The sequence below is a fragment of the Hesperophylax consimilis genome, chromosome 12, assembly GCF_061612785.1.
Source record: "Hesperophylax consimilis isolate HC1 chromosome 12, BYU_Hcon_1.0, whole genome shotgun sequence".
Taxonomy (NCBI): domain Eukaryota; kingdom Metazoa; phylum Arthropoda; class Insecta; order Trichoptera; family Limnephilidae; genus Hesperophylax; species Hesperophylax consimilis.
The window spans coordinates 2,803,142-2,828,935 of record NC_142847.1 but is presented as its reverse complement, the minus strand read 5'-3'; the positions used below and the strand labels follow the sequence as shown (position 1 = coordinate 2,828,935).

Sequence of the window (25,794 nt, the reverse complement as noted above, 5' to 3'; positions counted from 1 at the left end):
AATTCTGTCTCTGATCTCACACACGTAGGTACTTAAGGGGAACACCTGCGCGTTTTTTTGTGAGTTAATTATAATTATTAAAAAAAACTGTCTTTCCCAACCTACTAGTAAAATACAATTAAATATATATATTAAAAAATAAAACATCGTAAAAAGGGCGTAATTTGTGTCGGAATTTAAAATTTATGTACGACAAATTTGTGTTTGGAAAATCGGTCGTACGAAAATTAAATTTAAACCCAAAAAAATATATTTTTTTTATAATTCAATTTTTTTCATTTTATATTTTATTATGTTTGACTATTCAAAATGGGTTCTTCTTTAATGTATCAGCCGGTGTATACCAGAACATCCTTCGGACAAAGGAGTTTTTCATATAAAGCTCCGTTGCTATATAATATGCTTGGAGAAAATATAAAAACTATAGGTACGTTAAATTCATTCAAGAAAATGGTCAAAATCTCCGTACTAGCTGAGAATGATGATTTTGGATCACCCATGTTGTCGCTTATATCATAATTCCTTGTGGAAGCTCTGTTTCGATACAATCCTTATTTACTTACTGCGCATGTACTTTCCTTCTAAAATAATTTTTGGTTATTTATTATTATGTTACTTATTATTATTATTATCTACTTAATTATCGTATTAATATTTACTTTAATTATTGTCTAGCTAAATTATTTACTTACTTACTTTTTATTATAATATTATCTACTTACCTATCGGTTATTATTTACCTTTTTTTATTTAGTTATTTTTATTTTTTCTTATAATCTATTATTCATACTATCCATGTTGTAATTGTTAGTATGGTTACCCTATGCTTATGTCTGATAAGCCAGCACAGGTACCTTGTACTTTAGTTAACAGAAGAATATTATTGTTGCCAACTTACTTAATAATGCTTCTTTTGTTGACTTTTTTGTTTTTATTTTTTTCATACATTTGTTACTAAAATTTTGTTTTTTTTTGTCTACCGGTCTCGAAACGTCCGTGTCATAAACTTTTCTTTTTTGGTTTAAATTTAATTTAATGTTGTTATTATTTTAAATTTACATATATGTATTTTTTAAATGATATTATTGTAAAGCTGCACATCTTGATACAGGAATGCCCTAGTGAGATGTGCAGAGTATGTTTTTTATGTAAAAACTGTTTTTTGAATGAAATAAAATAAATAAATAAATTCAAACATAATAAAATATAAAAAGATAATTTTTAGTAACTATTATTAAGTCTCAAATAACTTCCAAGGTTAAGTGTTTTGGCCTCAAATCCAAATTTAAGTTTTGTATGAAAAGGTTGCGCTACCGTTCCTCTTAATTTCTCACTTATACTTTGTTAACATGTGTTACACACGTATAACTTTCACACTACTATTATTTGAAGTTGCGCACATTGTGAATTCCTAGAGCTGTCTCAATTTCAATTCGAAACAATGAATCATGGTTAGCGTCAGGAATATTCGAACGTGTCTGAAGACACTGTAGAAATGTGTAAGACTATTTGTATTGCAATGTACGTATAATTGGATTTTTGGCTGGGTTAATTTTGTTTTTAACTCCACACAGGAGATCTTTAGGGATGATGTATAGAAGGTTTTTTAGGGAAAGGGAGAAGTTGACATTTTGTCACATGAGAACGGGTCGTTTCTTAATAATAGTTTCTCAATTTGGGTATCTATAAGACCTATGTTCACTCCTTCCTCTCTTCAAAAAGATCTTCCATACCGCATCGCCAAGATGAAATAGGCCTTGAGGAAAACTATTATTACAAGAGCGAGTCGTAAATGCTCATTTTCTAATGTAAAATTTTTACGTGTACAAAATTAGGTTACGCGTTTGACACGTCTCTCGGATGTGCAGTTCTTGAGACGACCTATAATTTAAACGAATGTTTAACTTATTTTGAGCAATTTATTCCTGATTTACTGACTGTGAGACCCAATGGATCATATTTGCTACAGAAATCAGATATGACAGGCGGTCAAAAAACCATATTTGATACAGCAGCGTCCACCAGGTTAAAAGTTCTGGTGACCTAGTAATCCCTATGAAAAATTATTATAATGCTTCATATTGAGTACATTGTAATGCGTTGGGGTGCTATTCCCGTCTCATTCGCTTCACGGCTTGCTCGCTGACTGCACTGAGCGCGGGAAAATAGGGGATGGTTTTGCAAGGGGATAAAGCGTGTTAAAAAACCTACACATCATTTTTGCTATAGGTATGTTTGTGGCAATAGAAAATATTTCTTAACTAAACATGAAACAGAACAAGACAAAGAAAATAAAAAATAAGGTAACGGTCGCAACTACGGATCGACCCCAGGATCTGTCTCACCGGTACAGCGCTCTAATCGCTAAGCTATTGACACCCAGTTGAACTGAATGGATAATCATGATTTAATGGCTTAATGGTTGGGGCGATGTCCCGGTAAGATAGGGAACCTTGGTTCGATAAAAAGTTGCGACCACAGGCAACCTTTTGATTTATGGTGTCTTCGACAATAATGACGTAAAATAATTAGGTCCCTTTGGCCGAGTGGTTTGAGACAGAGATCCTGGGTTCGATTTCCAGTTGAGGGCGTTACCTTTTTATTATTCTACGTCTTGTTCTGTTGTGAAAACATGAAAAATTTTCGTTTAGTTTTATTAGTATTATCTTGTTCAGCAAAAAAATAATATTGAAAATTCAAAAGTAAAATGAAGATTTTTTTGTTTTTTGAAACACTGAAGGTCTTCAAGACGAGTGCTACGAGAAAATTGCAATTTTTTGCATAAAATTGAAACTTTTCCGCGAGCTTCGAAGCATTGACGTATTTTCAATAAATTGCAATAACTAATTGGCATACTACAATTACAATAGTATCACTAAATTGCAATATCTCTATTACAATAGTATCCCTACAAAAATTCACCCAATTTAACTGTTTTATGAAAAAAAAAATTAAAATCGTAGATTCTGTAAAACTTTCTCTTTTAAACCTTAATATTATTATAATAATAATAATAATTTTATTCCAGAATGTGGGGAGGTTAGTGGAACCCCACACGTCCTATATAGATGTACATTTTTTTTGTATAATAGATATAATAAATTAACAAATAAGGACCACTATGCAGGGTGTGATCTTGAGTATTATGGTGTAGTCTTGAGTATTATGGTTTCTAAAACATTCCCAATGATATTTTAATGCATTAGCATTAATTAATCAAACGGTCTGAATTATCTTAGTAACAATGGTGATGATAAGTTGGCGTGATAATGCGAGTTATTACCTTCAATCATTTAAAGAGAGAGATGAATTTAAATGATTGTTCTTGAACACGGTGATAGAAAATTATAAGAGGCCATTCTGTACTCAAGACACACAAATAAGCCATTATTATTAATTACCTCATAAATCTAAAACAGTTCATTTTCTTCCAAACTTTGCGTGGCCCCAAACAATTTGTTTTTTTAAACAGGCATCTTATTTAGTTACAAAGGCACAAAAGCAACAAAATGGAAACGCTGGGAAAATATAAATTTTAAGGGTAAACGTAACGTACGTTATAATCTACGTCTTAATAGATGGCGTTAATTTGGTTAGTTTATTTAAATACACTTTATGCAAAAAAAAATTCCATTATTTCTTACTTTCACCCTTCAAGGATGTTCTTGGCCATCATTTAAAATTACGGAGAAATGAAAGGTGAATTTAGATATCAATTTTATTTAAATAGGCAAATTTCAAAATTTTAATGAAAATTGGAGTCCAGTTCAGACTTAGAAGAGATGAGATGTTGAATGGAGGAGGCAATTTTAGATAAGGCTTGATAGAAGAGATTTTTTTTTTTTTTTAAGTGAATACCTCACAAGAGTCCCAACTGCTCCCGTCTGGAGCTAGTGAGACTATGGCATCCCCAATTGGGGGATGTTGTGAGGCTGAAGGTAAGTGGGGAAGGGAAAGAGGAAGGTGGGGAAGTACCTGGCTATTCAGATCTAGTCACGAAACACGGCTAAAGCCATTTGGAGCAACTTTTCAATTCTGAATGGTGGTCTTACACCAGGGCGATACTGGTAGTATCTTCCACTCTGGAACGTGCCGCAAATATACTATATATTATTTTAATTAATTAATTGTGAAATAACACAAATTAATCAAATAAAATTTATTTGCGCACGCCGGGTTCGAACCCGCGACCTTCGGAATGGCAGTCCAATGCGTTACCACTGGACTATGCCGGCCGTCAGATGATATTTGTTTAGAGATGGACAGCCAAAAAATATGTGATCTAAAGTTCTCACTTCTAGACCACAGAATGTACAATCTGGGGAGTCAACGACGTGAATTTTAAAAAGGTGGGAAGGAACCGAACAGTGTCCGATCCTCATTCGAATGATTTAAGAAATTTCTTTTTTAGAAAAATGGGGGAATTGCTGAAACCACGGTTTTGATGGGATTGTCCTTTATATTGGAGGCATAGCAGGCTCCCTTGGATTGACTAGCAATGTACCAATACTCCGACCAAACATTGCGGGATCTATCTTTGATGATGGAAAAAATGTCAGATAGGGGAATGTGGTTTACGAGGGTAACAACAGGGTTGGACGCTCCTTGTTTTGCCAAGGCATCCGCAATATCATTACCCATGATACCAACATGTCCAGGAATCCAAATCAAAAATGCTTTAAAATATTAAGATGAATAATTTTTTTGAAACCGTAAATACGCAATATGAATATAAATAAAGAGTTTTGTTCGTATAAAAAACTGAATTCTTTCATGTTTCTGACAAATTATTTGATTTCAAGTGGAATGGTGATATAAGATTTCAGGCAGAGAAAGGGAGATAGAGTGCACAATTTTGATTTGGCTGTCTCGATCTTACAGTCAAAAGTCGCTGTCATTTGATAATATTGGTTTTCTTTCAAATAGATTTGAAACGCACTTCTATTTATTTATTTGTCATTCGTTTGAGACAATTTCATATAAAATCATGAAAAAATAGACTAGACTAGATGGGTTGTTTCATACAATTTGAACAATTCATAAAATTTCAGAGCTATAATTCAAGTTTGGTTATTATTTTAACATTAGCCGGTTATATCAGAGTACTTACTTACTCCTAAGAGTGTAGTGCAAATAGTATTATTTTTTTTATGATTTATCATATGTTTATTTTTCGGCAGGTAATATCACTGGAAGGGTGGACAGACATCATGTACTACGTACAGGACGCTCACAGCTTTTGGGATTGGATCTACTTCGTCCTTCTTATTGTGGTAAGTTGCTTTCAAAATTGTTCAATAATAATAGGGCAATTAGAATTCTAAATAAGCTGTGAAAATCCTTATACGCGCCTGAAAACTTCAGCCGTGGTCGTCGCCACGACTTTTTTAAGATACCACACTCAAGTTGCTCTAGCACAACACATCATGAGACGAAAATCACATATTTTTTACTTTAATTAGCGAGAATGTGAAAAAAGATAGGACGAAATACATATACCATAATAATTGTTGAAGAACAACAAATACACGAAGATATTCACACGAATTCTAGTTTTGAAATTCCATCCACAACCTTTTGAGTTTGAATCCGACACTCCATTGGAACATTGCAACAAATTGCTTGATAAAAGCTTCCTAGAGTGTCAGGATTCTAGAATGTAGGACCCGCTTGGTATGCTGACACGTCCCTCCGAAAGTGTTATTTACATAGTAATTCTCAAGTAGCAGCACTCATCTGTAATGTGATGTCCTCGCCTCACCTGGGAGTCTCTAGCGTGTATGGGAATATCACACTAAGCTAGAAAGTAGCATTTTTCATCTGGATTTTCTTTGAGATGCCTTGGTTATCTGGGTAACTCAGGATTAAAAACTGCTTTGATTTTTAGAAGCTTCCTCTGAAAAGTTTACTACATACAACGTAGATATACTAGGCAATTATATAAACTACATATAACGTAGATATACTAGGCAATCATATAAACTACATACAACGTAGATATACTAGGCAATTATATAAACTACATACAACGTAGATATACTAGGCAATCATATAAACTACATACAACGTAGATATACTAGGCAATTATATAAACTACATACAACGTAGATATACTAGGCAATCATATAAACTACATACAACGTAGATATACTAGGTAATCAAATAAACTATGTACATACAGCGTAGATATACTTGGTAATCGTATAAACTACACACAACGTAGATTTACTAGGCAATCATATAAACTACATACAGCGTAGATATACTAGGTAATCAAATAAACTATGTACATACATCGTAGATATACTTGGTAATCATATAAACTACACACAACGTAGATATACTAGGCAATCATATAAACTACATAAAACGTAGATATACTAGGTAATCAAATAAACTATGTACATACAGCGTAGATATACTTGGTAATCGTATAAACTACACACAACGTAGGTTTACTAGGCAATCATATAAACTTCATACAGCGTAGATATACTGGGTAATCAAATAAACTATGTACATACAGCGTAGATATACTTGGTAATCGTATAAACTACACACAACGTAGATATAATAGGCAATCATATAAACTACATACAACGTAGATATACTAGGTAATCACATAAACTATGTACATACAGCGTAGATATACTTGGTAATCGTATAAACTACACACAACGTAGATTTACTAGGCAATCATATAAACTACATACAACGTAGATATACTAGGCAATTATATAAACTACATACAATTTAGATATACTAGGCAATCATATAAACTACATACAACGTAGATATACTAGGTAATCACATAAACTATGTACATACAGCGTAGATATACTTGGTAATCGTATAAACTACACACAACGTAGATTTAATAGGCAATCATATAAACTACATACAACGTAGATATACTAGGCAATTATATAAACTACATACAACGTAGATATACTAGGCAATCATATAAACTACATACAACGTAGATATACTTGGTAATCATATAAACTACACACAACATAGATATACTAGGCAATCATATAAACTACATACAACGTAGATATACTAGGTAATCAAATAAACTATGTACATACAGCGTAGATATACTTGGTAATCGTATAAACTACACACAACGTAGATTTACTAGGCAATCATATAAACTACATACAGCGTAGATATACTAGGTAATCAAATAAACTATGTACATACAGCGTAGATATACTTGGTAATCGTATAAACTACACACAACGTAGATTTACTAGGCAATCATATAAACTACATACAGCGTAGATATACTAGGTAATCAAATAAACTATGTACATACAGCGTAGATATACTTGGTAATCGTATAAACTACACACAACGTAGATATACTAGGCAATCATATAAACTACATACAATGCAGATATACTAGGTAATCATATAAACTACATACAACGTAGATATACTAGGTAATCAAATAAACTACATACAGCGTAGATATACTAGGTAATCAAATAAACTACATACAGCGTAGATATACTTGGTAATCGTATAAGCTACATACAAAGTAGGCATACTATGCAATTATATAAACTACGTACAATGCAGATATACTAGGTAATCATATTAACTACATACAAAATAGATAAATAATAAAAACTAAAATACAACTTAGATATACGGGGTAATCATATAAACTACATACAACATAGACATACTAGGTAATCATATAAACTAGATACGAGATCTGAATAGCGAGGTACTTCCCCACTTTTTTCCTACCCATTACCTTCCCCTCCCCACTAACTTTAGCCTCACAACATACCCCAATTGGAGATGCAAGTCTCACTGGCTCCAGATGGTTGGGAGCAGTTGGGACTTTTGTGCGGTATTCACACAAAAATTAATAAATAATACTTTTTTTAACCTTTAATTTGAACAGAAATATTTTTTGGCTACTTCATAAAAATGGGCATATGGTTGATAAAATTTCAAATTCTTATTAAAAGAGATACCTGTGTTAGTGATTTTGAGATTATATTTTTTAGTTTAAATTTTATTGGTTTCATTTGAATTCCAACTATTCCATCTATAAGCAAATGCTTCTAATGTAAGAATAGTATAAATCAGAAGATGCAAAATAATTATTTGTAAAACCTGAATTGTATGTACAAAAGTTTTATTCAATAATAAACGACCTACTTACAAAAAACGTAAAAATAAATTTAAATGTTATATTTTCAATCTGATAAATCTGGTGAGAATTATTGAACAAACATAGCTGGTTAATTCGAACAATTTAGAACACGTGTTACATAGTTCTTTAATCAAAGATAGTCCTTCTTTTTGGATACATTCATGGGCGTACTAATAATTATTGTATATTTAAATTAAATTTCATTTATTGGAATAACTTCTGAAAGTTGTATACACCAATTTAATATTTAATCATTTCAAGAAAAAGATAATATCGATAAATCTTAACATGAAACAGGAAAAGCACAGGTAAAAAAGGTAACGATCACAACTGTGGATCAAACCCGGAATCTCATTTTTCCCGGAACAACGCTTTTAACTTTCACATCACTATTTGCAAGTGTGTCACATCTCTACTGTAGCTTAGTTTAGGTTGGATCAAACCCGGAATCTCAGTTTTCCCGGGACGACGCTTTTAACTGTCACATCACTATTTTCAAGTATGTCACATCTCTACTGTAGGTTAGGTTAGGTTGGATCAAACCCGGAATCTCAATTTTCCCGGGACGACGCTTTTAACTGTCACATCACTATTTTCAAGTATGTCACATCTCTACTGTAGGTTAGGTTAGGTTGGATCAAACCCGGAATCTCAATTTTCCCGGGACGACGCTTTTAACTGTCACATCACTATTTTCAATTATGTCACATCTCTACTGTAGGTTAGGTTAGGTTGGATCAAACCCGGAATCTCAATTTTCTCGTGACGACGCTTTTAACTGTCACATCACTATTTTCAAGTATTTCACATCTCTACTGTAGGTAGTAAGTAGCTAAGAGATGATTATTGTTTGTGATCTCTCTAAAAAAGTATAATGTCGTCTGGATTAATAAAGTCTTACCAAAGCAGTTATCAGTGTTCCCATGAATCATCCTAATAAATAATACTAAAAGAAACATAAGCCTCTGAACTGGGAACTGTTTATTTTCGGGTGCTTAGATTAATCTCATATTATAAATCTCCGTCTAAGATTTAGCAATATCATCCTCAAAATAAATAAAAATTATTGTTTTAACTCTACACAGGAGGCTTTGAAGAAAACAACTTGCCACAGGACCTATATCATCTATGGGGATTCTGTATTGAGGGTATTTTTGAGGAGAGGAAAGAGTGAACATGGGTCTATAAGAGATTCATGTTTGTAGGAGGGAGTAAGCAAATCGTTCCACAGTCGAGCTGTTGAACGCGAGAACGAGTCGTAGAAGTGACCCGTTCTCATGTGACAAATGTCAACAATGGCGCACTCTGTCCTACAATATGGAATCGTGGCTTGGGGGGGTGCATATAAATCATCCCTACTCCCACTGGAAACTATCCAAAAAATACTAATAAAAATCATCTTTAAAAAGCCATATTACTACCCAACTATAAATGTTTTTCAAGATTTCCCGGTTCCCGCACTTACAAAAATTTATGACAAAATTGCACTCCTACAAATACATAAAGATTTCTTTAGTAAAAATAATTTACCACAATTGAATATTAGCAAAAGAATAATATCTGTTGGAGGACTAACCGTGCCACTAGCACGAACCACAACAGCACAGCATCACTATATATTCAAGGGTGTAAAATTATTTAATAAATTACCCCTTGATATACGATCGGAAGAAAACTTTGAAAAATATAAAAAAAAAATTAAATTAAAATACTCTTTGTTACGGTGAAATGTAATGTAGGTACATTCCAATGTTTACAAAAACGGTAGAGCGGAGATCTCATCTCAAGATTGTGGGATTAATTTCCTGTCAAGTAAGTTGGGTGATCATAAATAATAAGAGTGAATTCTCAATGGAAAATATATTGAAACCATCAAAAGTTACAACAAAGGAGTACAGATAATAACTATATAACCATAGGAATAAAAATAGGCACATACCAGATGGACTCCTGAATCAAACTAAACTAACTTTACGTGGTCGAGAAACGAAAGACTAACAACGGATGGCGAACGAAAACTTGTTTTCGGTAGCGGGGAACGGACCCGGGATGAATGCCAGGACATCCTTCTCTTAGTGGAAGCGGGAGGACGCATCTCCTTCAATGGACGCCTGCAGGGACATCAGGTCTGCAGCACGTGGTAGTCAACCAGACTCTTCTTACGGAGCCAGGACAGCAATCCGTTCTCTTAGGGGAAGCGGGAGGACGCAACTCCTTCAATGGACGCCTGCAGGGACATCAGGTCTGCAGCACGTGGTAGTCAACCAGACTCTTCTACGGAGCCAGGACAGCAATCCGTTCTCTCGCGACACGGGGATACTCCGCCAAGAACTACTAGCCACAGCTAAGACCAAACCATTGGCGGTTTCAAGTCCGAAACACGAGTACTACGACATGACCACCGGCCAACTTTCAATAAAAGCGGGATTCCATAATCACCACTGAAAATAATAACTAACACGAACTTTACGTGAAAGGATAAACACCCCGCGCCTTTTTTTAAAGAAAATAATAACTTCTATTCACATGATTAACTCAGATTGAAACCCCTTTAAAGGCGAGTGACTGGATCCACCGACCCACCGGCCGAGCAGGCCGGGGAGGAAGTGACCATAAGCAAAACTGTTCTTCCTTCCTTCAAAATATTGCCAAAGTTCGAAAAAAACACCATAGACAAAATAACCCCAATTAAGCAAGAACTACACTTGTCACAAAATATTTATGTGACATCTTGTACCACCTCATAACTTTACTTATTGTTTAGAAATATGTTTTTGCCTTTTAAATTCTTTGAATCATTTATTAACTAACCAAATTTTTTATTACTTTTATTGTTATTTTTTGTTTTATTACTAATATTTTTTGTTTAATTTAAACAAATGTTAAAATATTTTTGTTGTCCTCTCCTAAACACAAGCAGCTGCTTTATTAGGAGAGTGATTGAAATATTTGTGTTTATATTGTTATAAAATTGTAAATCTTGTTTATATGTTTCAATAAAATAAAAAATAAAAATAAAAATAAAAAATGTACATATGTTGGGCGCGCGTTTGGCGTGTTTTGCGATTATGCACCAGTGCCGAAAGGATCAATGACGCTAGTTCCTCGGAGCGATTACCACTGTAATACCGGTAGAACATGACAGCATTCATATCTGACGTCTATGCTTTAACTTACAATTTAAAAAAAAACATTTTTCTGAAAACTCTTTAGACAAGCATGAATGTAATCTTTCTAAAAATCATTTTAAATTAAACTTCTTGCCATAGTTTGAAGTTTTCGGAGTGAGACGAACAAAGTTTTGGGTAAGACCCGAGACCGGCGGTAAATTAGGTTACTGAAAATGTTTCCAAGTTATGCTTTGGTCGAATTAAGGGAATCAAGTGATGCTTAACACACCGTGGCATACGAAATTAAAAAAATAAATCTTTTGTTCTACCAAAGTAAGCACCTGGTTTATGCCAGTGGATATACCTCATTTTCAGTAGATGAAACTACACTATAATAATTATTTCACATAGCTCGCAATTCATATTTTTTTGTTTTAAATGAAAAACTTGAGAATAGAGCAGACTATTTTTTTAACAGAACAGTATGTTGTCAAATTTTAGGTAAATTCAGTATTGCGAGTTGTGATTAAATGACGTTTCCCTTAGTTACTATTATAATAAATTATAATCAAGATTATATTTATCACTAAAAGATTTATGTTAAGTTTTATTAATTTGGAACAAATTTTATTTTATAACTCTTAAAGGTTAAAATTTAATATATCTGTAGCGGTAGCTACTAGAATATTCGAGAACGTCCATACGACATAGAACATACTAGTGAAACATCGTACGTACGGCGCATCTACCTACTCGCGATTTACTGGTTTGTTCTCGAACGCATTTGCACCTATATAAAGCGGCTACTTCAAGGTACTTCAGTTAGTCAGTAATAAGCAACTACAGAGTCCAAAGATATTAGAAGATAATATCTTTGACAGAGTCTTACAAGTGAATATCCTGTACGAGCGCCGCGGCCGCCCGAATTCAGGCGAGCGCGGCCGCTTTGGACAACCCCCGCGCCGCCCCCCGCTCTTATCACACCGTGCCGCCATGGGCCGCGGACCTACTACGCCCGGCGTCGCCCGTCGCCTGAGCGGCTACGGATATTAATTGACTCTGCGGGATTACAACAGCGCCTTGGCCTTGTAATATCACCCCTGGCCTGCGCCCCCCACGGGCCTATGCCCTGCGACATCTTCGCCGGCATACATCTCTATCTACTTTCGGCTCTCTCACTTCACACTAGAACGTCAACCCCAGTCACGAACACCATCAACAAGTCCGGTCTCTACCAACGCGGTGTCGAGCCACCGACTTCATCGCCTCGACAACTCCACCACCATCATCTCCGTTTACATCTGGTATCGATCTTCGGGAATTCACCGTTGACTACATCCACCAACTGCATGAGCATCGGTCCGGAGTCATCTCTCGCTACTACACTGACTCAATAAACATTTTAACCTCACAACCTCTTGCATTTGTCTCCTTACTACATCCCTAAATAGCATTGAAGAAGACATCAACATGTAATTCGTGGTTAAAGTTTTTAATAAGACAGAGATCTTAGGTTCGATTCTCTGTTGAGACCGTTACCTTTTTATTTTTCTGCGTCTCGTTTTTTTCATGTTTCGTTTAGATTTATTAATATTCTTCTTCTTCAATGATTTGTGTTCAATTTTTACACCCTTAAACCGAATTTAAACCTTTCACCGATACTTATTTTTTCAACGATAATCTTACTTTTGAGATGACCGTTTTACCGTTACGTATTTTTTTAAGCTCACACTTACGGAAAACGTATTTTGCTGATTTATTACCACGAATCTGGGTCGGTTGACAAAAATTACCATTTGGCAAAAGCCATGAAATGTAAAATATACATGTTATCATTTTTCGTACACTTAGTCAAAGCTCCACACAAAGACACTTGTTGATACAGTGAAATATTCGAGTTACTAATTTTGACAATCACATATTTTTTTGCCATTTTTTAATCAACTTATTATTTTAACTTAACTTCAGTTCAGTTCAGTTCAGTTTCAGTGCCGGCAACCCGGGCGTTTATTTAAGGTTGGTTCTGTACAGATGTTTTTTTTTCATTACCCTCCTCACAAGACAAAGTCTGTTCTGAGGCTGGTAATTAACAATTTATACATAAACCAAATGTTTAGTAAAAAATAGTAAAATAAAAATAATAAGAAAAATAGTAGTAAAAAAATGAGTAATATAAAAATATAAAAATAAGTATAGTACTATTTGTGTTGAAAAATTATGTATAAAAATATGAAATGAGTATTTCGTATTATAATTAATTGTAAAATTTTGTTAGAATTTGTGTGCAGTATGGTTTGTACGTTTGTTTGTTTTTATGGTTTTTACTTAATTAACTTAGATATTTATTTTGTCTGGAGCCAATGAAACTATGGTGTCCCCAACTGGGGAGAGGTTGAAGGTAGTGGGGTGGGGATGGGCATTTCAGGCAAAGTTTTAATTCTGGATGGTGGTCTTACACCAGAGCGGTATTGAGAGTATCTTCCACTCTGGAACGTGCTGCAAGCAAACTACATGTTATTTTAAATAAATAAATATTGAAATAACACATCAAATGTAATTTAATTGCGTGACCTTCGGATTCCCTTGAAAACCTTACCCCTCAAACACTGACGCCGTGCTTTTAAAGCTATAAAATATACAAAAAACACACTCTTCCCTGTAAAAGCCAAATGTTAGCTTTTACGATAACTAACCTCGGTTATCTGTTAATAATTTGCTCTAAACAATTTATCCATCAATATTAACTATGACTTACTCCTATAAACAGAGTCAAAACTGTATACAAAACACTTATCTTTTCAGGAGAAAAATAAAATATATAAGTATAAATTCCATCCCCCAAGGGCTTAATATCACTTTTTTGATAATAAAATTCTCAACGTAAAATACTTTCCGTGGCAATCTGATACGTCACTTGGGTAGTTTGTTGGCTACGTAATAGATACAGCGAAACGCAGATACGTTCTACGTTGATACTTCAATAGCCGTAAATAAAATCAACGGTTTTCAGGGGACACATCACGCCATTTTTCACGGTATCTAAATCGGTACGAGCTGGATATAAAGTGGTAGACACGTTGTTTTATGGGACAACTAGCACAATAAAGTCAATACTCCTCTGGGGGTAACTTGGGGTTAAGAGATAAACCACTTGAAGGGATTTGCGAACTTACTTAAGGTTAATATGGGAATAAAGTTGAGTTGGTATAAAAAAATATTTTCAGCCAATCGATTACAAAGTTTCTTTCTTGTTATTTATTTTCATCGCCTTTTATCGTAGACGTTTTAAAGGAGATTTAAAAAAATATCCATTAGGGAGGTAAGTTTCTAGACTCAAGGGTTTTAGGCTCAAAACATAGGGCAACTCAAAGAAGGTTTTCCACATATTTTCAAAATAAAACTTTCATTATATTTAAGTTCTTACGTTTCATTATATTTAAATTTATAGGTTGGGCGAAATTATTTTTTTAATCTCCAATTCAAATTTAATTTCTATTTGGAAAATGCCGCGCAGCAGTTCCTATTAATTTAAAATCGTTTCATCCCTTGAAATATCTTTAGCTGTGTATAAATTATGTTTTCTTTCAACCTTTCTCTTGTTCACTCCTTTGTTTAAGAGTTTCCTGTACCTATTAGATTAATAATACTTACAGCTCTGTACAAGTGAACACTGTAATCTACATAACGGTGACTGAATCCAAGCTTATTTCCGCTGTAACTGTGCACGTCGAAGCTATTACGCAAGTCATCTAAAATGGATTAAAACTAATGACACGTATTCAAATTTTAACCTTTGAGGTAATTTCCATTAGATGCATTAAATGCATTAAACTTATGATGATTACGATTCAGCTTCAACCGAAGAGCAGTCTGTAATAACCTCTTAGATTATGGAAGCATGATCTAATCAATCACCAATAATAAAACCTGCAGAATTATCTATTTCCGCGAAAGTAATGTGTATTTTAGAAAATAGAATACCTGATAACAACTGAATTTTAAAAATGTTTCTTGAGTGATTTTAGGTGTTGAATACTGTAATAACATCTGTTCAATACTGCAATGTCTTTAATTTACTAGTAATATTCAGATTCCGTTCGCAAATTGTTTTATGGGAGACTTCGATAATTTATGGACGGTTCGTCTAGATTATAAGGATATTTATTTACGACTAAAAAATAAAAAGTTTCTAACGTCCCTTCTAGCTGAGTATATTAGTAATTTTGGCGGAACAATTTTAACACTGCGCTGTGCTGCATACAATCGGATAGGTTCGGGAATCTTCTTCGGAACCGTTCGGAACCTGGCGTGCGCGCGCATTACTTTCCGTACAACTAATGCCATCTGTGATTAATTTTCAAAACTAACTTTACCCTATTACCGACACGACGAGTATCTAATGTTTATTAAATGTGAAAAAAAACAGTAATGTTTGGAAGCAGTTTTTATCAATATTGTAGTGATGCTGAGATATGAATATTATACGTATGTACTTCTCATTTCCTATTAATTCCACACCATTGCATGCATTTCATTCCATCTAAAATATTGAATAGATTATTTTTAAAGTGATATCCTCAATTTAAGAATAGTTGTTCCGTCACTAATTTGAGCATATTCGTCAACCTATAAATGTCTGAATGCGATTCATAAGGATATCGATTAGTAGAATTGCTGGTGCAAACGGTGCATATGTGGAATGTCTGCCAACTCGTGGTTGCAACTCTTGGTATGCTTATGATCGCATAAAATTTAAATCCCCTATAAAGATACTCCATAGCAGATATAGGCAACATGCGGCCCGCGAGCCCATTTCATACGACTTTTTTTTAAATTAGCGGTTAAAAATATTAGACGGATTATTTTCCGTTTTGTAAAAACTTTTTTATAACGAGAGGTAAGCTTTCAAATAATGTTTCTGAAAATATGTAAATAACAGAAAAGAGTTTTGATATTTGTTAAAATATCAATATTTTGGATTTGCGGGAGTTACGATAAAATATTTTACTTTTTCAAATCTAAATTACAAAATATGAAAGAGCCTATTTTGAATCAAAATTAAAAGTTGTTTTTGTGTTCTTTAATATAGGGTTTTCCAATAAGAGGTGTTATTTTATTATGTATTTAAATTAAAAAAATATTTATTTTATATACATAAACACACACTTGCCACAAACTACACATCACTTCTAATCACTTATCACTTTCTTATCACTTCTTTTATTTTATTATGTATATAAATTAAAAATGACAGCTTCAAAAGTAACATCTACCGAAATAGCGGACTATTCAAAATAACACCTCTTATTGGAAAACCCTATATTTAAGAATGACATTATCGACCGGATTTCTTTGTTTAACCCTGGAGACAGAAAAAATTCTGGCTTTATGTAACTATTTTACTTAAAATTGCGGTTTTAGAATATATAAATAGATTTCCGACACCACCGACTCCAAAGTTTCCTACCTACGTCAAGCTGTATGTACCCTACCCCCTGTGGCCCACTAATAAATTGAAATCGATAAATTGATTCTCCGGTTAAAAGGGTTGCTCGTAAGTACTCTATGGAATTATCCGCTTGTTTAATGTTTGACCCGGAGGAAAGTTAGCTTTAACTGTGGATCTTTTGAACAATTGCATAGCTTAACCAATAGCTCTAATATCTCTATAAATTGATCGTAGTTATCACTGGCTTGAATACGGTTTAAATAAAAATTCGATCGGTAACTTTATCTTTGTGTTTGTGAATACCGCACAAGAGTCCCAACCGCTTCCAGCTGTCCTGAGCAAACGGGGAAATGGCACCCTCAATTGGGACATTCTGTGAGTCTAAAGGGAGTGGGGAGGGGAAGATGTGTGTAAAGTAAACTATACCTCTGGTACCAAATCATTGATTAAAAAGGTTAAAAAAAATTAAATAATACAAAATAAAGAATCTATTGGAGATTTAAGCTATAAATCGCCTAAAATGATATGCAGCTTTGTTACCAGATGTGAATACATTTCTCTATCGATTAAGCTTAATTAATAGTGTCAAATCATCTATAAGTTATAAGAGAATGGCTTAAAATCTCTGACATATAAAAATTTCTGTATTTTATTTACATCAGAAGAAAAAAAAATTCCTCAAATTTTTTTCGGAATAACATAATGAATTAAATCCCAAACTGTAATATTTAATTATTGAAGATGATTTAAGAAGATTTTCAAACAAAAATTTGAAGAAGAAAAATATGAAAAAAATACGGTCGGATTTGGTACTTGAACCAAGGACTTTCGCCTTGCCGGGGCGCTGTTCTACCAACTGAGCTAATGGGACCCTATTTCCTTCGGTCATATTTAACTACCAATATTATCTTCATTTTATCTAAACGCATAATTTATTGGCTGCTATCTTTATATAATAATGTTCTTATATGTATTAGCGATTATATAATACTGTTGTTTGACATAATACTGTTTCGCTCCTGTGAACCACTGTAAACATAAATCATGTATATTGTAAAAGCCTTTTACGGCGTCTAAATAAATAAATAAATATAATAATATTAGCGAGTGCATAAAAACGTTTTCCCGGTAAGACAGAGATCATGGGTTTGATTCCCAGTCGAGACCGTTATCTTGTCTTTATTTTCTGTGTCTTATTCTATTTTATGTTTTTTAATTTAAATTAATAATATGAATATACTACATGGATATTTTTTATAAATAAAACTTATAACCATATTTTTATTATAATATAATTTTGAATAATCACACCTCAAATCTAGTAATTAAACACAACCCAATTCTATCCAACAAGCTTTTTTTACTAATGACAAATTATTAAATAAATAACAAGGTCAGGAAGGATATTCCAAACAAACCAAGGGTGATCATAGGCTCAACATAGGCTACTCGCTTTAGATTGTATTTATTTTTTATTGACACATATCACTTTTTAAATCCTGATTCCGAGTATTTAAAGGTCTGTACCTCAGAAGTCAAAGGTCGGTTGTCCAGTTTTTTGTGAAAATTAGTTATGTATGAGACGTTTTAGTTTTTTCAGTATCTACACAGATGTATAAAGAAGGTTGTCCTACGACAATGAGAAACTAAGTCAGGTCAACATAAAATGTCTGGTATCCCTACGATGCTCAAAGGAAAAATTTTACTATTTCTTCTCTCCTGAACAATTTAAAAAATGTGACAACATACCATTGACTTCTGAGGTACAGAGTTATACAGACACGAACTGTATATTGTTATAAAGGAACCCTTTTTAGAAGGTCTAAGGAACCCTTTGTAATCAAAAGTGGAAGAAAGATTTTCTAAAAAGAAATTAATATTCATCATCGTACAAAGTACATACCTTGCATTGGGATCGGTAATGAAGTAACTTTACACAATTGGTAGAAATCTGTATCTTTTTAAACTTGTAATTGATTTGAAATCTTGGCGCTTAGTGATTAACAGCTAATCCCTTGTATCTGAAAATATTATAATTAATTTCAACGAGGGAGTCTTTAAATTTATCTTTAACTTGTTTATAACTTGTATGTAACTTAACCAACACAAAAGACGGTCACAAAATCAAATATACTTATCGACATGTACTTACACGACTAAATTTGGAATAAACTCCTTACAATACATTGCACAGAAGCAATACAACGCATTACCTAGTAATCTAAAACTTCCGGCAACAAACAAAAAAACATTGGCAAAAGTTCTTAAAAGCTATTTCCTCGGCAGTTTTATTAATGACTGACACAGTCTTTCTTTGGAACTCCAAAATAACTTCTGCGTTTATTTATTTTAATGTATTTATGTTGTCTTGTGTTTAATCTAATGTTTTCTTTCCCGAAATGAGTTTTGTAAACTCACTGAGAATATTACATTATAAATTTGTTTTCATTTTGTAATGTATTCTCTTGTTATAAATAAATGAAATATATAGGAAAGACTTTTTTGTCAATTTTCATAGACATCGTGTAAATTGAGAGATTCTTTAATAACGTATGTATATTTTACTCATTCAGATCGGCTCCTTCTTCATGATAAACCTCTGCCTAGTCGTGATAGCCACGCAGTTCTCGGAGACGAAGAAGCGCGAGATGGAACGCATGCGGCAGGAACGTGCCCGCTTCACCTCCACTTCCACGCTGGCCTCTTCCACTAACAACAGCGAGCCGGCCACCTGCTATGCGGAGATTGTCAAGTACATCGGACACCTGTGGCGGAGGTTTAACCGGAGGATGGCCAAGAAGTACAGGTAGGCTCCTTCTTCATTATAAACCTCTGCCTGGTCGTGATAGCCATTCAGTTCTCGGAGACGAAGAAGCACGAGATGTAAAATGCGACAGGAGCGGGCCCTACGTTAGCCTCTTCCACTAACAACAGCGATCCGGCCATCTGCCATGCGGAGATTGTCAAATAAAGCAGACCAGAGGATTGCCAAGAAGCACGCATCGATGGCCTAGCGCACACATGTATTAAATGCAAATTTGAAAATTCTATTTATAAGAATACTCCAGGTTAATTATAAGATATAAAGCAAATTAATTAATACGAATATCCGCATTTTACCCATTCGAGATTAAACAAGTAATGTGAATTTCCCAAGAAACATCTATTTACAAAGTAATTAATCTTGCTAAATTAGCCTTAGAGAGGACTTAGGACAAAATCAAGCTCATTGAAGTAAAAATGTATTAATATAAATGGCCTTATACATGGTGTTATTGCTGATCTATCTATGAGAATCTATGATCAATTTATATATTTAAAGTTGAAGCCGATTCAAACCATTTTAGGTTTCTATTCCATAGAAAAGCCTATTTTCACCGATATATTTCACAGATTCTACGAATTGGATCATAGAATCCAACCTGTCTAATTCACTAACCCACGTCAATAATTTTATTAGAATTTGGTCCTAGATACGGGGAGTTAAGGGAGGTACCTGACAAACTTAACCCGTGAGTTCATTTGGAGTAAAAAGTGTACATGGCATTTTTGATGCGGTGACATTTTTGTCGTTATTTCAAAATACAAAAAAAAAACAACAAAAATCTTTCACAAGTCGTCACAACTCCCAACCCCGAACCTGACTGTGCAATGTCTACTAAGGTTTTTATGTTTTTGGATGATAAACAGTCACCTGTTAAATCGGGTATGTCCCTTAATACCCTGTATACTAGAACTAAATCCTAATAAAATGACTTAATAAGATTTAAACAATAAATTTAAAATTCAGTTTAATTGTTATAATTTAATTTTCGATTGCGTTCTGTCTACCGCATTAAATGTTGAATAATTTACTTGTTAGACTTACCAAATTAATTTTAATTTAGTAGCTCATCAAAATGTAGGGCTTTATTGGTAATACTTTAGATAAGAGGAGATATAGTAAAATCATAATTAATTTAGTATGACCCACCGTCTTAAGATAATATTATGAAAATGAGCCTTGCCGACTTGTGAATTTCCGACCTGTTGAACTCAGCTTAAAAAAACTGTAAAACTCAGTTAAAAATTACAGTATTTTTAAAAAAAAATAATGTTTCATCCTTAAAGTATAAAAATAAAAATACTTGAATTATTAATAATTTAAAAAATTACATGAAGGGCACTTCGTCTGGCAAGAAATAACGTCAAATTGTAATTGAGTTCCTTAAAAAATATATCAGTTTTGCACAGCGGGTACTTTTCGGGGCAAAACGAAATTTGGTATTTATAGACGTCAAGTGCTATGAACGGTTGATATTTGTGGAGTAAAATATCAAAAATTCAAGAAAATCGTATTTCGATTTGATGTGAACAGAAATAGTGATTTTATTATAAAAAGCGGTTGAATAAAGGCAAATTTGTGTATTCAGCAAAAATCTAAAAAAATCGCTCGTCTGAAGCAGCAAGAACTCCCAAATGACGAGTTTTCATATAGTGGCATTATTTCAATCATGAGCTATGGATCTTTAAAACTTTATTTTATTAACATGGTAAAAACCTCACATAGTACTTTTTAGCTTCACACAGGAGGCCCTGAGAAAAATAATTCCCCTCATGGCCATGTCATCTTTAGGGATGCTGTGTGGGGGGTATTTTAGGAAAGGAAATATATTAAGTTCTAGGAAGGTAAAGGGTACGAGGGGTGGATAGAAATCTGGGGGTCAGTGTATCAGGAGTGAGGGATGTATGAACCCACTGCGGTGCAACTCGATGTTCCGAGACAGTCCTTTTGGAGAAGTCAAAAGGTCCCTCAACCAGTCTCTCCCTATCCGGCCTACCCCGCAGTAGGTGGGGAGGCGCAAGACCTGGATAAACCTCACCCCGTGAACCCGGGCACCCCTGCTGTCACCAAACGTAGCGAACCACTTAGGGTGACCTATAGCCGATTATTTCTTTATAATGATAAACTTATTTTTATGCTTATTAATTAACTTATTTTAAGACAGGGTTTTTTATGCATAGCACAAAGGCTAACAAATTATGATTAATTATTGCTTAAAATATTTTTTTATCATTTGTGCTATACATAAAAAACCTTGTCTCATATTAGTTTATCATAATAAACAAAATAATAAAATTTGACAAGTCAAAATATTTCACAAACAAATGTAGATATAATATGTCTCGACGCCATCTAGTGGGAAATTTAGCACTAACAAAGCCTTCCCAACAAAAATAAAGTTTGGTTTTTTGCAGGTGAAAAAATATAATAAGAAGTAATTGTAGATTGAAATACTAGTACATATTAATTTATTTGGCGTGTTGGGAATAAGCCGACGTAGCTCAGTGGTTCAGAGCACCTGACCGGACATCAGAAGGCGTCGGCGGCATTTATTTTTACTCGGAAGATATTTTCAATTTGTATGGATATTTCACGCGACTAATTATTCGTTATAATAATTTGTTATAGCAGAGGTCTTGGTTAACTAATAAATGGTTCCCGGAGCGATGGTACCCATACCCGAATCCCAGATTAACTTGTTAAATAATAAGGGAACAAGTTTAGATTTAGAAAGTTAGTTAAGATGTTAGTTTTTTTTTTTTCAGTTAATGGGTTCAAAAATAGTGAACAAATCTTCTATAATCTCTCAATATTTGAAATTAGTGGCATAATCCATAAGAAACAAGAAAAGTTCATAAGATGTATTTTTAGGATTTTTAAGTAAATAATATTGAGCGAGATTCTTTGTCTTGGGATATTGGGGTGATGTTGAGGGGGGGAGAACCCCCCTTCCTTTGTGTGACATAATCCCCCCACACCAGCTGGAGGATCCAGAGGCTTAAAACATCAACTTCTCATTTTCGCACAAGTGTTTTGCTTCAGGGACGTCTCGTCACTTTCGAGCTCGACAAATTATAGGTCGATCAATCAAGCCTCAATCAATTGTAATAAAAATAAACTGCCTTATTAAGGAAGAGCTCTGAAAAATTGGAACCACTTTTATTTAATAACTTTTGGAGGTTATATCCATCAATGTAATAAATCAATGAAAATTAAGATAATACACCCACTCGAGCGATTGGTGTCATATATACAGGGTCTCCGAATAATATGATAATTGTGTATACAGGTGTACATAATAGTAGAAGTCAAAAATGTTTATGACTTTTTTGATATTCCAATGTTTTAGGGTAATTTTTAGGTTAAAAAGTTGAATCGTTTGTATGGAAAAATACAACTTCTCTAGAAAAATATTTTTTTATGGGAAAATAAACATTTATTTCGAAATTTTCTTTTTATTTTTTTATTTCTACCATCATGTAGAATCACCTCCCGAAGTTAACGCACTTTACCCCGGACACCTGTATATACATTTATCACATTATTTAATTAATATCATTCCTCAAAATATTAATATAACATATGAAACATATGAATGCTTATTGCGGCTTAAATAATTAATCCACGTTTATCTTGGCATAATATTTCAAAAACCGCTCAAGTGGATACCAATAAATCTAAAAGAATCATGATACATAACAAGACACAGAAAATATAAGAAAACGGTCTCAGTTAAGAATCGAACCCAGAATCTTTGTTTTACCGGGACAATGCCTTTAACCACTCTACCATTGGGACCTAATTATTGTACGAAATTTTTTTCGATGTCATATTATAAATTCAGAATTAACGATATTATCTTACTACTAATTCATCTCAAATTACAAATTATTACAAATTTCTATAGAATTGGTTTATGTCCTATTTTTATTTATATATAATACCTATTGACTTTAATAATAATACCTATCTAATTTAACTATAAACAACTTTTCTTTTAACTTTAGAATTTTATAATTTTATACATATAAAATTATTAAAATGACGAGTAATAATTAGGTCCCAATAGTCGAGAGGTTAAAGACATTATCCCGGTAAGACAGAGATCCTGGACTCGATTCCCAGTTGAAACCATTATTTTTTTTTTTTCTGTTTCTTTTTCTGTTTCATTTTTCGTTTAGATTATTTACTATTATCTTTTCTTCAATAACAAAAATATTGTTTGAAATTTTGAATCTCTCAGTCAATCAAAGAGAATAGTCAATTTATCGTCAGCGAATTATTGTTAAAGTATTTGAGTTAAGTTGCCCATTAAAATCTAGCTATAAACGTACATGTTTTTGCTGAAAATATAATATTATTTTCTATTACTTTCACTATGAGTATTGTGACGGTAAAGTTTGTGGACTAACACAAATAGAGCTTTAAGAATACTAGTAAAAGTTTTATTTTTTTTGTATCTCCGGAAATAAAAGTCTAGAGTCTACACGCCACGTGATGCCACGCTGAAAGTCAGTAGGGTTTACGTTTTCGAAACATAAATTAAATGAATTTATCAATTACAATTTCAGAGCATATAATTACAATATCGTTTAATACATTTATGTGATTAAATATCATTTGGGATTACCGGATCAAGCTCAGCGCAGAATACCTTTAATGCTAATGGTAGATTGTTCAATCAGTTCAGAAGAAGCACAACGCCGTCAAAATAGAAATTAAAGTGTTATTTCAATTCAGCAACAAATTTTTCTTTTTTACTTATTTTGAAGGATATATCCAACAATGTAATATATCATTGAAGGAAAGTGATTAAGACGCCTGTCCCTGTAAGATAAAAGATCCTGAGTTCGATTCCTAGTTGAGACCGTTTGTGATCTTTTTGTATTTTTGTGTCTTGTTATGGTTCACGTTTTGTTAGATTTATTAGTATTATCTTCTTCTTCAATGTTATTTATTGTTTTTGTGTTTAATTCGTAGAACTCCATTTAATTTTTTTTTTAATTATATAAAATCAAATTTAATAATATAATTATGAATACTTGCAGAACTTAATAATTATATTAATAAATTTGATTTTAATTAAATTAAAAAAAAAATTCTTCAATGTTGTTTAAATGTTTACAGCATTGATGAGCAAATCTCTATGTAAGTATGACTCATTTATTGCTATTATCAGATTATAAACAATACATCCTAGGCTTTTCGTAAATTAAAATGAAGGTAGGTAGGTACTGAAAATGAAAATGCACGGATAAAAATGAGTATGGTTGATTAATTAAAATCTTGTTAAAAACGTGATGGCAATCCATTTCCTGGTAAAATGTGAGTCCATTCAGAATACATCGGAACACGTATTTATGCAGATATGCTTTTCCTGATTTTAGTGACGATATCCGAATAATTTAGTATTTTCATGAACACGTGTTCCATTGTCCCTATAATAAATTGGCGTTTTACTTAAACCTTATTAGGAAATTTGCCATTCATTTTCTTAATAAATTAGCAATATTTTTTAAAAGTTAGTTTTCTCCGTGTGTACATTACATCATTTTTCTAATAGCAGATTATCATCAGGTTGTATGCTTCTATTGTACAATGCTGTCAAATATAATCATATTATACTTTTTGTTAACCTTATGATAAAATATTTATATGTATGTACACAGTTTTATTGATAGCAAGCAGAGTGCAAGAACTTTTTAAAATGCTTAGGTTTTTGAAGCATAATGCTGACTAGTAGAAGCATTTTTTTAAAAATGTAGTACCTATTTCGTAGAGCCTTTAAACAAATTTATTGCAATTTCAAAAAAGGTACAACATCATAAGTGATTATCACTAAATTAACAATTATTATTACCTCATTCCATTTAGCATTTTTCCCGAGTGGCACTGGTCATCCCCCGTAACCTCTCCCCCCTTTACCCCTCTCCCTTTACCACCTCCCCCCCCCCCATTCCTACCCTCCCTATTCCAGCTAACAATGAAGGTCCTTCAATAAACGCCCTAAGCCGAGATAGATCCTGCCTCAACGAGCCCTGAAGTCTCGCGGCAGTGGGACAAACAAATAGCGAATGAGGCTCCTAAAGAGGACAAAAGTGAAAGAATAAGGACGGATTATAAACATTAATTACTAGTCCTGTCATCTTGTTTTTCTAAGACTCCATCGACTTCATTTTTCACCTACCTCTTCACCGTGTAATATATCTATAACAATATAAGGATTGCTAGGGGT

General features: G+C 33.3%; 1 protein-coding gene across 1 annotated transcript in view; it reads left to right on the top strand.

Annotated features, from left to right (window-relative positions):
• Positions 1–19,545, top strand: part of LOC149419013 (voltage-dependent T-type calcium channel subunit alpha-1G-like) — a 281,206-nt gene extending 261,661 nt beyond the window's left edge. Inside the window, exons 7-8 of the mRNA XM_089637919.1 lie at positions 5,181–5,273; positions 19,309–19,545. Coding sequence (XP_089494045.1) covers positions 5,181–5,273; positions 19,309–19,545 — 330 coding nt within the window. The remainder of the gene's footprint in view (positions 1–5,180; positions 5,274–19,308) is intronic.
• The last annotated feature ends 6,249 nt before the right edge of the window (positions 19,546–25,794 follow it).